The sequence below is a fragment of the Petaurus breviceps genome, unplaced genomic scaffold, assembly GCF_028583685.1.
Source record: "Petaurus breviceps papuanus isolate PSGF00001 unplaced genomic scaffold, PetGlider_PUasm1.0 490, whole genome shotgun sequence".
Classification (NCBI taxonomy): domain Eukaryota; kingdom Metazoa; phylum Chordata; class Mammalia; order Diprotodontia; family Petauridae; genus Petaurus; species Petaurus breviceps.
The window spans coordinates 16388687-16402783 of record NW_027186352.1 but is presented as its reverse complement, the minus strand read 5'-3'; the positions used below and the strand labels follow the sequence as shown (position 1 = coordinate 16402783).

At 35.3% G+C, this 14097-nt stretch overlaps 1 protein-coding gene across 1 annotated transcript in view; it reads left to right on the top strand.

Annotated features, from left to right (window-relative positions):
* LOC138172037 (protocadherin-15-like) overlaps positions 1 to 14097 on the top strand; it is a 2287527-nt gene that overhangs the window by 2126042 nt on the left and 147388 nt on the right. The window contains exon 26 of the mRNA XM_069101643.1: positions 11853 to 11962. Within this exon, the coding sequence (XP_068957744.1) occupies positions 11853 to 11962 (110 nt within the window). The remainder of the gene's footprint in view (positions 1 to 11852; positions 11963 to 14097) is intronic.

Here is a 14097-nt window from a genome sequence, read left to right as displayed (position 1 = left end):
ATGAACGGACCTCAGTGTCAGGTACCTTATCTGGCATAGTGATCTTCAGAATCTTCATAAGAGAAGACAAATGGAAGTGACTTAGTCTCCTGGTATAGCACTGGTAGATTGTTCAAGTTTCACAGGAATACAATGATGAGATCAACACAGCAACTCTGTAGACCTTCAGTTTGATAGTCAGTCTAATACCACTTCTCTCCTATGCTTTTTCTGGAACCTCCCAGACACCAAGCTAGTTCTGGCAGTGTATGCTTCAACCTTTTTACCAATGTGTACATCCCTAGAAAGTATACTGAAAACGTAAGTAAATTTATCCACTGTATTTAAAATTTCTCAATTTGCTGTAAAAAAAGATTTCACATATACCTAGTGTGCTGCTAGGTGGTTGAGTATCTGTATTTCCTTGGTCTTAATTGTTAGGTTACAATTAACAAAAGCAGAAGAGAATCAATCCATTCCTTGTTGCACCTCAAATTGAGAGCCTGCATTGAGTGCACAATCATCTGGAAACAAAAAATCATGTACCAACATTGCCTCCACTTTGGTCTTGACTTACAGCCTTTTTGAGTTGAATAATTTATCACCACTTTGGGAATTGATCTTGATGCTGTGTTTGTCCTCATTTAAGGCATTTGACAACATGGCTGAAAATGTCATGCTAAAAAGCATTGGAGCAAGCAAACAGGCTTGTTTCACTCCATTGGTAACTGGAAAACTATGACAGCATCATCCATTATCCAGATCCTGGCCAAGCATGCTGTATTGAAAGTGACATAAATACTGATGAACTTCTCTGGGTAACCACATTTTGATATAATTGTCCATAAGCGCTTATGACTGTATCCAAGTATCAAAGGTCTTGACTAGGTCAATGAATGTTATGTACAGAGCTATCTTTTGCTCCTGATGTTTCTCTAGGAGTTATTGGCCAGCAAACATCATATCAATCATTCTTTGACCGTTTCTGAAGCCACACTGGCTCCCAGGTAGATGACCATGTTCCAGGGGAAGGATCAACCTATTAATGAGTATTCTGGCAAGAATCTTGCCAGCAATGACTAAAAGAGTGATGATCACAGAACAATCTATATCCTCTACCTTTATAGAGATGGAAAATGGAGAGATCCTTGAACTCCTGGGAGATAATCTCCTCTTGCCATATAACCTGAAAATTTCAGTTAGTTTTTGTGTGAACAATGCATCACCTCCACCTATAAATCTCAACTAGAATAGAATTGGCAGCAGCTACTTTGTCAGAAGAGAAGAGTCTAATGAGATGCAAAACCTCTTCTTCAGTTGGGCATTCGTCCACAGAGGGATTGACTTCAACCTGAGGTAAACAGTCAACGACTCCGGCATTGACTGAGGAAGGTTTGTTGAGAACACAATGGAAGTATTCAGCCCATATCTCTAGGATCATGCACTCATCACTAATCAATGTGACTCCATCAGCACTGAGTAGCTGAGATACACCATACATCTTTGTCCCATACATAACCTTCATGGCATCATAAAAGTGTTTTGGACTGTTACTAGTAGCATAATGTCTTGGATTGTTACTATTAACATAAACCTCAATTTCATTTACCTTCATCCTGAGTGAATCCTTCATCTCTGTAAGCTTCACTTGTGCTTTACTTTTGGTTGAGTTAAATGCTGCTTCCTTAGAGATGGATGAATTATCCTGCTGCTAAACCCTGTGGAGTCCTTCTTTTTCAATTAGTAACTTCTGAATTTCTCCATCATTTTCATCAAACAAGTCTTGGTGTTTGTAAGTATTCTGACTCACATGAGTAAATGCAGTGTTTTATTCCTAATCTCTAAAAGCTGCCCACTCCTTTTCTTCTCCGCTGTTGCCAACTATGTGTTGTCTCAACTTTACCTCCAAGTTAACAACAGATTGTCTCTCCTCAGAGAAGCACTCTAATCTGTTGATATTAAGTCTTCTGATAGTCATTTTGCCTCATGGCCACCATTTTTTTAATGTGAACATTTAGCTTGGAGAGAATAACAGCAGCGATCAGTCTAGCACTCTTGCCTTCATCACTCTCACCCAATCTGTTGCTTCTACTTATGACATACATGGTCTATTAAATGCCAGTGTTTGTTGTGAGAGTTCTTCACAAAGTTTTATTGTGTTTAGGTAAATGGAATGCAGTGTTGGTGATGAGAAGGTCATGAGATGCACAAATCTTCAGTAGGAAGTGACTTTAAGTAGTAAGTTACTGTTTCCAACTACATGCCTCCTAAGGACTCCCTATCATGTTGGATAGTCTGAGTTTACTCTAGCCCAAAAGTCACCGAGATGTATAAGCTTGTCCTCTTTTGGTATATTGATGACAAAGGTTTCCAGGTCTTCACAAAATTTTTCTTTGACCTCATCAGGGTTTGTCATGGTGGGAGTAAAGGCACTGATGATGATGAATTGGCATTTTCCTGCAAGTAGAAATCAAATTTTCATGAGCCTGTTGGTCACTCCTTTTGATACACATACCAGCTTGTTTACTAAATTAGTTTTGATTGCAAGACCTACACCAGGTTCATGTCACTCCCTTTCACTGAGGCCACTCCAGAAAAATGTGTATCCGGTGCTGATTTCAGTAAACTTGTCTTTCATTTGCCATCCCTGTTTCATTCAGGGCTGCTATTTGCATGTGATACCTGTTGAGCTCTCTTGCAATAAGAGTTGTACATCTTTCAGGTATACTGGATTTTGTGTTGTCTATAAGTGTGTACACAATCCATGTACTGATGGTTAATGGAATCTGTGCAGAAGTTTTTGACCATATTGGGGGACAGGGGTTCAACCACAGGATGGTATTCACACCTGCTGTGATAAACAACCTGGAGTTGGGTAAACAGACAATTTTTAGGGCACCTTATCTAGACTTAGAGTAATATATCAATGACCCAGGATTTCATTGAGATAATTCCCTCTAAAGTCCATCCAAACTAAACATTGGACAGTATTTTGTCCCACCTATAAAATTAAAGGATGTTGGAGGCTCAGAAAAATTTAGTGAGTTGTTCATGGTCCTACTTCTGGAGGGAGATGTAAGATTTGAACTTACATTTTCCTGAACAAACCCAGTACTCTATTGACCATGAAATGATAATTCTAATAGATTTTATTGCTGTTGTTTTATTTTTCATTTTATTTTTATTTCTTTTTTTAAACAACTAGCATAGTGCTTAGGTCATCTTGGTGGCACATTGGGTAGGATTCCAGGCCTGGAGTCAAGAATACTCATTGTTTTGAATTCAAAAATGGCCTCAGATACTTACTAGCTGTGTGACCCTGGACAGGTCACTTAATAATGTTTGCCTCAGTTTGTCTGTATCTGTAATATATATATATATATATATATATACACACACACACACACTTATCCTAGGGATACAAAGACACAAATGAAAATAATATCTGTGTTCAATGAGTTTTTGTGTCTGTAAAATAAGTTGGAAAAAGAAATGACAAGCCACTCCAGTATTGTTGCCAAGAAAACCTCAAATAAGTTCATAAAGAGTCAAACATATAATGAATGACTGAAAAACAGCACTGTGCTTGACAAATAGTATGCGCTTAATAAATGCTACTATTGCTAAATGACTACGACCTCCTGGTTCTCTCATGAAGGTGAGTCTTCCTTCCAGTGATGCTGATGAAGCCTTTTAATATCATCACATATCATGCAACTCTTGTTCATATCCTACCAGACAGGCACCACCAGGAATCTATACTCCATATACTGTGGTCCTTCCTCTTGATTTTTTAAGATTTCATGAATATGAAAATAACATACAGCTTGTCCATCATGCATATGTTATAAATAGTTCATATTCTTTTTTGATCATGTTTCTTTTAAACTATGCCCCAGTACTTCCATATTTATTTTTAATAATATATGGCATTACTCACATTGATTATATGTTGTTCCATGTTCCCTTGGGAGGATATGGAGCTTCAAATTTTTCAGCCATCTATGTGGTCAAGTGTCAAGGATTGTTTCAGTTTAGTTCATTTATACAATAGTTTACCTTATTACCTCAGTAACCATTCATATTATTGACTTAATTGTCGAATGATTGACACGGAAATTTTTTAAGATCCAAGCTTTTATATTAAAGATTATGTGATCATCTTCACTCACTCACATATTGGCCATATTGGCAAGTACTCAATTAATTTGAAACTCCAGTATGACTACGTCTAGACAAAATAGATAAAACCTTTCTTAATTTAACCACCAACATCTGAAGTGAATTTTTACTCTAGTAAGGTTGTTTGACAGCCTAAGGAATTTTGTCAAAATACCCTTGCTAAAAAAAATACAGGACTAGATTGAAGTATTATTTTATCTATCATCAAGCATTTCTGTTTAATTTATGGTCCTATATTTGGCAACAGAACCTAGAGATTAAAAACTGGAGTCTCTAAACTCAAGAATTTTATGCTATAAGAGCCAAAATGAAGCAATTTGTACTTGATGTAAAGATATACAAAGACCATTCCCATTTGGACACATTGTTGATGAATAGACTGGAAGTGAAGAATTTCTTAGTTTGCACTTTAAAAAAATCATGCAACAGATCCAACTCACATCATCAACATTTTATCAAGCGTTAGCTGTGTACTCCTCTCTATGGATACAAAGACACAAATGAAAATAATCTCTGCGTTCAATGAGTTTTCATTTTACAGGGTGGAGATGAGATGTAAATAAAAGAAAGTATTTTCTGGAAAAGGAATACAGCACAAACAACCAGGGCGGATCAATAAAAGTTTGTCATAGGAGAAGGCAGCTGACCTGAACATTGATGAATGTGAGGAATTCTTAAGGGGTAGATGAGACAAAGGAGAGCATTCCCACAATAGGAGGCAGCCCTCATGAAGGCAGGGGCATGAGAAACATCATGGTGAGTGTGGGGAAGAGATCAAAGCCATTATAACCATAATGTATTGTACATGACGGGGAGCAATATAAAATAAATATGGAAATATAGACCGCAGAGAATGTTAGTTCTTGACTGCAGAGTTTATATTTTACTTTGGCTGCTTGAAGAAGCGACTGCAGACTTTTGAGTAGGTGCTTAACATGGTCAGATCTGTATCTCAGAAATGTTAATTTGATAGGTACATGAGGTCTAAGTAACAATAATAAAAACAATAAGAGTAATCACAATAATAATTTTTCAAGATAATTATTTTAGCAGTCTTTTTTTTTAATTTTGAGTTCCAATTCTCTTTTTCCTTCTGCCTTATCCCCACTGAGAAGACAAACAATAAGGTATCAGTTATACATGTGAAGTCATGCAAAATATATTTCCATATTACCCATGTTGCAAAAAAAAGAAACAAAAATCAAATAAAAATATGCTTCAGTATGCACTCTGAATCCATTAGGTCTCTCTCTCTGGAGGTAGATAGTATTTTTCATCATGGGTCCTTTGGAACGAATTTAGATGATAGCATTGATCTTAGTAGCTACGTCTTTCACAGATGATCATCGTACAGTATTGCTGTTACTCTGTACAATGTACTCCTGGTTCTGTACACTTCACTTTCTATCAGTTCACATGAATCTCCCAAGTTTGTTTCTTTTTTTTCCAGAAAGCTTCCTGCTCATTGTTTATTTATAACACAGTAATATTCAATCACAATCATATACCACAATGTATCCAATCATTCTCCAGTTGATGGGGTTAATTTTTCTTTCACAAAACAACTATTATGGAAATATGATTTGCATGATTGCACAAGTATAATCTATATAAGTTGGAATACAATCTCAGGGAGGAGGGAGGGCTGTTTTTACATGTAACTCTTTTTTATTGTTTTACATGTAATTGGGGGAAATAAAATATTAAAAATAAAAATATTTATATATGTATTTATATATGTGTGTGCAAATTATGTATATAAGTGTGTATATACATATATAATTTTTCAATTTTCTTTGATGTCTTCTGCATATAGACATTTTAGTGGTATTACTAGGTCTGAGAGTATACACAGTTTTACAATCCCCTTTGGGCACTCTTCCATATTGCTCTTCAGAATAGTTGGAGCAGTTCAAAACTTCACCGGCAATGTGTTAGTGTATCTTGGTTTCACACCCCCTCCAGCATTTATCATTTCAATTTTCTGTCATATTAGACAATATGAGAGTTATGAGGTGTTACCTTATAGCTCTTTTAAGTAGTATTTCTCTAATCAATAGCACTTTAGAGCATTTTTCCATGTGACTATTGATAGTTTTGATTTCTTCTTAGTTCATATCCTTTGACCATTCATCAATAAGGGAGTGATTCTTTTCTTTATATATTTCCCTCAAATATGCATACATATGTGTATTTAAACATGTGTAATATGTGTATATAAATATGTGTCTATGTATATGGATATCTAGATATATGTATATGTATTTGTATATATACATATATGTGTATACACATATGTAAGCACGAACATATAAATTTGGCTCAGTCCCATATATTAAATATATGCATATATATATATTTATACATACTCTATACTTATATGTACTAAATTGAGAAATTAGGCCTTTATCAGAGAAATTTGTGGTAAAAGAAATTTCCCCTAATTTCTGGCTTCCTTTCTAATTTTGCTTGCACTGGTTTTGTTTATGTAAAAACTTTTAAATTTTAGGTAATGAAAATGACCCATTTTATTTCCTGTATTCCTCTCTTGTTTGGAAATAAACTCTTCCCTTATCCATAGATCTGAGAAATGTATTTATTTTCATGTTCTCCTATTTTATTTATGATATCATCATTTATGTCTAAGTCATTTACCTATTTCAACCATATGGGGTGAGATGTTTCTACTTTATAGTTGACCCAGAAATTTTTGACTAATGGTGAATTCTTGTCCCCAAATCTCTGATCTTTGGGATTAATAAATAGTAGATTACTATTATCATTTACCATTTTTCACCTAATGTAATCTACTGATCCTCTGTTTCTTAGCTAGTACCACACTGTTTTTGATGATTAGCACTTTGTAGTGTATTTTGTGATCTGGTATTAATAGACCTCCTTCATTCACATTTTTTTTATCATTAATTCCCTTAATTTGTTACTCTTCGCAATGAATTTTGTTATTTATATAGCTCTATAAAATATTTCTTTGGTGATTTGATTGGTATCCTTTCCTGCATCTTCATAAAGAGGGATTTTCCCTTCTTATCTTGATCAATGACCCAGTTCAGGGGCAACAAAAAACAAACATCAGGCTGGGTAGGTGTTGCAGTGAATACAGAACTGGCCCCAGAGTCAGGAAGACCTGAATTCAAATCCGGTCTCAGACATTTAACACTTACTACCTGTGTGACTTTAAGTAAGTCACTAAACCCCGATTGCCCTGCCTTCCCCCTCCAAAAAATAAAAGCAGAAACAAGCAAACAAACATGTCATTATTAATAAACTTCTCTTGCTCAGAGAAAACATGTCTCAGTTTGCCCTTGTACCATTTTACTCCCCGTACTATTATTGTAGGTATCAAAACAATATTTGTGTCATAAAAGAAATTTATTAGGACTTCTTACTTATCTTTTGCAAATAGTTTAAGTAGTTTTGGAATAAATTTTTCCTTAAATATTTGGTAGAATTCATGTGCAAATTCATTAGTTACTGGGTATTTTTTTCTTAGAAAGCTCATGGTTTATTCTATTTCTTTGTCTAAGATAAGCTTATTTAAGTATTCTATTCCCTCTTTTGTTAACCTGTGCAATTTATACTTTTATGTATATGTTTATCTATTTCACTTAGATCATAAATTTTACTGAAAAATAATAATTCCTAATAGATCATTTAATTTCATCTTTATTGGTGGTACATACACCTTTTTCTTTTTTAATACTGGTAATTTGGTCTTTTTAATAAAATTAAACAATAGTTTATCAAATTAGTGTTTTTTTAAATAAAGTCAACTCCTAGTTTTTTTATTAGTTGAATATTTTTTCTTTCAATTTTAATCTCTCCCTTGATTTTTCAGATTTCTATTTTAGTATTTGATGATTTTTAAATTTTTTTAGTTTTTATTTAGTGAATCGCAATGAATTTTGACCAATTTGTTGATCTCCTTTCTCTCTTTTTATTGAGGTATACATTTAAAGATGTAAATTTTCCCCTAAAGTATTGCTTTCACTGAATCCCACATATCTTGCCCTGTTGTCTCATTGTTGTCATTATTTTTAATGAAATTATTGGTTTTATGATTTGTTCTTTGGCCCACTCATTCTTTAGTATTTGATTATTTAGTTCCCAATTATTTTTAATTTTTGCTTCTGCTGCCCTTTATTGAATATAATTTTAATTGCATTAAGTTATAGAAAGGGTACATTTAATACTTCTGCTCTTTTGCATTTGTTTGTGAATATTTTTATTCCCTAATATATGTTCAATTTTTGTTAAGATGTCATGTGTCCCTGAGAAAAGGGTATCTTTTTTCTATTCCCACTCATTTTACCAGAGATCTTGCTCATATATATACATATATTTATATACACACATACATACACATGTGTGTCTATATGTATATGTAGATATGAATATATGTTTACATACACCTATATGAAATACAATGAATATATATGTGATGAATAGTATATATGTATATAGGGTATGAATATATACTGAATTACACACATGCAGATACATGCACACATACATACATACACAAATCTCCTTACTCTTTATTTATTTTATGGTTAGACTTATCTAGCTTTAAGAGGAAAAAGTTAAGGTCTCCCACTAGTAGAGTTTTACTGCCTATTTCTTCCATAACTGATTTAACTTTTCCTTTAAAAATGTGGATACTATGCCATTTGGCACATATGTGTTTATTATTGATATTATGTCATTGGCTATGGTGTTATTTATGTAGTTTCCAAAATGTAGTTTCCTTTTTTATATCTGAGGTTAAATTTTGTTTTTACATCGTCTGAGATCATGATTGCGTCCCCTGGCTTTTTTTTATCTTTATTAAAGTACAATAGATTCTGCTTCAGTACCTTAATTTAACTTTGTCTATATAGTTCTATTTCAAGTATGTTGCTTGTAGAAAACTTATTCTTGAATTGTGATTTCTAATCCATTCTTCTATCCACTTTCCATTTTACATGGGAGTTTATCCCATTCTTATATATAGTTATGATTATGAGATTATTAACTTAGTATTTCTTTCTATCCTCTTTTCTTCTATATATTCTTCTCTCTCTCTCTCTCTTTCTCTCTCTCTCTCTCTCTCTCTCTCTCTCTCTCTCTCTCTCTCTCTCTCTCTCTCTCTCTCTCTCTTTGTCTCTCTGTCTCTCACTCTCTCTTCCTCTTCCTCTGTTCCTACTCAAAATGCTCACCACTCCCTTCTTTGGGGACAGCTATGTGGCATAGTGGATAGAGTGCTGATCCTGGAGTCAGGAAAACTCATTTTCCTGAATTCAAACCTGAACTCAGACAGTTACTATTTGACCCTAGGCCAGTCACTTAGCCCTGTTTGCCTCAGTTTCCTCATTTATAAAAAAAAATCTAGAGAAGGAAATGGTTAACTACATCAGTATCTTTTCCAGAAAAAAAAATGTTTAAAGGAATTCATGAAGTTGTATATGATTGAAAATGACTCAACAACTACCTTCCTTTTTCCTTCCTCTTTTTATAACCCCCCTTCTCTTATCCCCTTTCGCTCTTACTCACTTGTTAGAAAATAGATTCTCAATGGATATATAGATATCTTTCACTCTTTGAACCAATTTAGATAAGAGTAAAATAAAAGCATTGCTCCCCTATTTTTTTTTGCATCCTTGTGGTCTCTTTTATATGAAATAATTTCCCCCATTTTTCCTCCCTGTTTCCCCTTCTCCTAGTGCCACCATAATCATTATAATACTTCTTATCTGTGCAGTGTTTCCAGACTTTTAATGCCCTTTAAACACATTGTCTTATTCAATCCTAACAGCAATCTCAGGTGATAGTTGATAATATCTGCCCATTCTTTCAGATGAGAAAACAGAATTTTGGAGATGTAAAGCTAAGAAAACTATCACCTCCCAGATCAAATGCAAAATCTTCTGGCTTTTAAAGTCCTTTGGAGTCTAGCTTCTTCCTACCTTTTCCTTTTTTTCTTTTTTTTTTTACATTTTCCTCCCTTCCCTGTACTCTATGACTCAGAACATTGACCTCCCTACTTTTCCCCACAGAGCATACTCCATCTCCCTGATCCCTGCCTTTTCACTGGCAGTCAGGTCATGCATTCTTCTCTTTGTGTCCCGGATTCTGTAACTTAAAGTTTCAGCTGAAATTCCAGCTTTTACAAAAAAGCATTTCCCAGTTCCCTCTTCCTCTCCACCATTGTTAGTGGCTTCCCTATGGAATCACCTGCTGTTAACATGCCCACATCTTTGTTGGCAAATAATTGTTTGCATCTTGTCTCTCCCATTAAAAAATAAACCCTTTTTAAGTGAGGATTTATTTTAAATCTGTCTTTGTAACCCCAGCACTTACCACAGTGCCTGGCACATAAAAGCACTTAATAAATGCTTATTGACTAGATTTATCCAGGGTCATATAGCTAGTGGTGTTTGAGGTGAGATGTGAATCCATAACATTGCCCCCAATGCCACTGTCTGGGTTAGAGAGCAGAGACGAGAAAAAAAGAAACCAGGAGGAGGTTATTACAATAGTCCTGGTGAGAGGTAACAAGGGCTTTAAGTGAGGCAGAGTCTCAGGGAAGAAAAGCAGAAGGACAAATAAATATTTGTAAATTGTTTGGACATGAGGAGTAGTGAAAGGAAAAGAGGCAAGATGACTTCAAGGTTGTGCATTGGGTCCTTGGAAAGATCGTGGCATTCATAGCAGAGACTGGAAAGTTTAGAGTCAGGTGAGGTTTTCAGGAAAACATAATAAATTCGGTTTTGTCAAAGTAGATAATAAGAAGGAGGTAATTTTGAGGGATGTTCCAGGCAGAAAATGAGGGATTGAAATTTTTTAAAAAGCATCTACCAATAATATTTCTGTATAAGACAGAATCTTTAGATATGGTATCCCAGCTACCTCTAAAGAATAATTAGAAGTTTATATTCAACACAAGTAGTAACAACCATTCCCTGCATTTAAGAACAGAAAACAATGATTGAGAAAGGTGAAGAAACATGAAGATGATTAGGAAAAATCCCTTGGAAGAGATTATAAGACTTTTTCTATTATTACAAAATAAAATAATCCCCTTTGAGAAACAATAATGATATATTGAAAATGATGCTTGGAATGTAGATAAATAAGAGAGTAACAAAGCCCAGAATATGAGTAAGAAACCATTATTCCATGGGCAGCTTAATTTTCTCTTTGTTATTTTGTGATAATCCTACCATTTAGAAATGTCCTGTGGTTAAAGTGGTTGGGGGAAGGAGAAGAATGGGAATTAAGAAGGAACAAGGACTACAAAGAAAAACTGTCTGGTTAATACCATTAACATCATTGTTCTACAACAAAAATTTTAATGCTAGGGGGATAGCCTGGTTAGGTGTTTTATTTTTTTTAAATCAGGAAAGTGCCCTCATTGAATCCATTACCTATCAATTAGTCATGTAATACAGCCACGATGTTCCTCTGTTTATTCTTCATTGCTCTGGATGGAGACTTTCCTATTTAGTAAGATGCTAAATGTGCTTGTGTGTCTGTGCCTGATGTCTTAATCTCTCACCTCCCTGAAGACTTTAACAGTCAACCTTGTGGAAAGTCTGCCTCAGCTGATACTGTACATATTTAATCTTTAACTTCAAACCTGTGTCACATCAAATATTAACACGAGGAAAAAATTCTTTTGTCTAATTCTGCAGACCACCTCCAGTAAGTGAACTCGCACCAATAGGGACTCCAGTCGGTGTTATCAACGCAGCAGCCATCAATCAAAGTATTGTATATACTATTGTTTCGGGAAATGAAGATGGTAAGTCAGTCTCAAGAGTTTGAAACTTAGTAAATATCCACAAACTCTGATTTTAAGGAAATTTTGAATATGTAAGGAAAATATAAAATATCCAGGGATATTAAATGTCATTTTATGCTGTACAATAATCCAAATTTTTTCTTTTCTCCTCATGCCTTTACATTGAGATATGATATATAATAATGAGCTATTAGGGTTAGCAATTAAGTCACATGATATCCATAATTATTTGTAGGTATATATGTTACAGATACAATTCAATTCATTCATTCAAGTGTATATTCATACAGACATATGGAAGGAGGTATGTTAGAGTGGATTGAAAGCCAGGTTTAGGATGGAAAACCTCATTGGATGGGCGATTTTAGACCAAGTCAGTGTCTCTCAAAAATCACAAGCTGCTGATCTGTGTCAATTGAAGGAGTGCCCATGCATGAATAAGATCACAGGTCTGGCCAAAACACCACTACTTCCCCAAAAGTTACATGCTTAGCTATAAGAACATACCTTTAGTAGCTCTTTGGAAGTTTTGAAATGCTTTGCATATTTTATTATATCATCTAATTATCAAAACAACCCTATGAGGTAGATATTATCATTATCTCTACTTTACAGATGAGGAAACTGAGGTTCCAATTAGTGACTTGACTAGGGCCAGATGGACAGTAAATGTCTGAGACTGGATTCTACCTGAGGTCTTCCCAACTCTCCACCTGCCTTCACACAGTTTCATCTCCTAAAGCATCTTGGCAATGATGCTAGACTATGTTGTCCTTGGAGTAAGAGAGATCTGGACTTGAATCATGCTCAGACATTTACTAGCTGTCTGACACTGGACAGACCATTTGACCTATCTCAGCCTCTGTTTCCTCCTCTATAAATTGGAGCTAAGTCTGCCAGGGTTGTTGTGAGGATTCAGTGATACTCCATGTGATGTTCTTCATTCAAACCTCTAAATTCTATGTAAATGGTCATTATTAATTATTGCTTCCTCTTATGTACCCTAAGCTCCAGCCAGATGGGCATGTTTAAAATCATAGACTTAAATGAGACCTTGGACTCTATGGAGTTTAATCCCTCATTTTACAAGCAGAGAAACTGAGACATAGAGAAGTCAAGCCATTTGTTCATGATGTCACAGAACATGTATTGAAGGTGGGGTTTGTTCTCAGGCCTTCTTAACTCCAAATCCAATGCCCTATCCCTGAATGGCTGAGTTCTCTCTTCCTTTAAAGGCATTTGACTCATTTTCTATGCCCAGAGGACCCATTTTCATCTCAGCCTTTTGCCATCCAATTTCAATGCTATCCTATCCATGGAGCCTTCCTGAACACCTGAGATGAAAGGAAATGCTGGCCCTGGGAAATTTTGGAACTAGCCTAATACTTCTTCTTGAGGCAGCTCTGTGGCATAGTGAATAGAGAACTGGCCCTGGAGTCAGGAGGACCTGAGTTCAAATCCAACCTCAGACACTTGAGATACTTCCTAGCTGTGTGCCTTTAGGCAAGTCACTTAACCCCATTTCCTGCCTTTCCCCCTCCAAAAAAAAAGGCCCAAATATCTCTTCATTTATACATGTTCACATACTTTATTATATATTTGCATGCTGCATAAGCAGGATTATGGGATCCTAAATGTAAAAACTGCAAATATTTTAAAGGCCATTTAGTCCAATCCCAATATCTTACAAATGAGTAAACTGAGGCTTAACTATATCCTCTTCCTCATCACATTTCTTTAACATAGAGAAGAGAGTTTACTGTTGTATCTTCAAATACACATACATATGTACACATTTACACATGTATGTAACCCATTCCCACATATGCACATGCTCATAACTCGTAATAATTCAGGAAATGTCAGCATACCATTATGGCTTCTTCCTGCACTGTGGCAGATCTCAGTCAGTCTCTCACTTAGTTTTTGATAGTCTGGGGAAGGAGACAAGAATATTTCTGCCCCTCAATCACCTTGGTAATGAGAGCTTTGAACTGATGACACAGTCAGGATCTGTCTCTGGGCCCCTTCCTAAAGTCTTCTGAACTGGGCAAGACACCAGCAGACCCAAGCTTCATTGGAATGGCCTTTGGAACCAAAGGTCACCCCCACACCACAGAGAGGAATCTGACTTC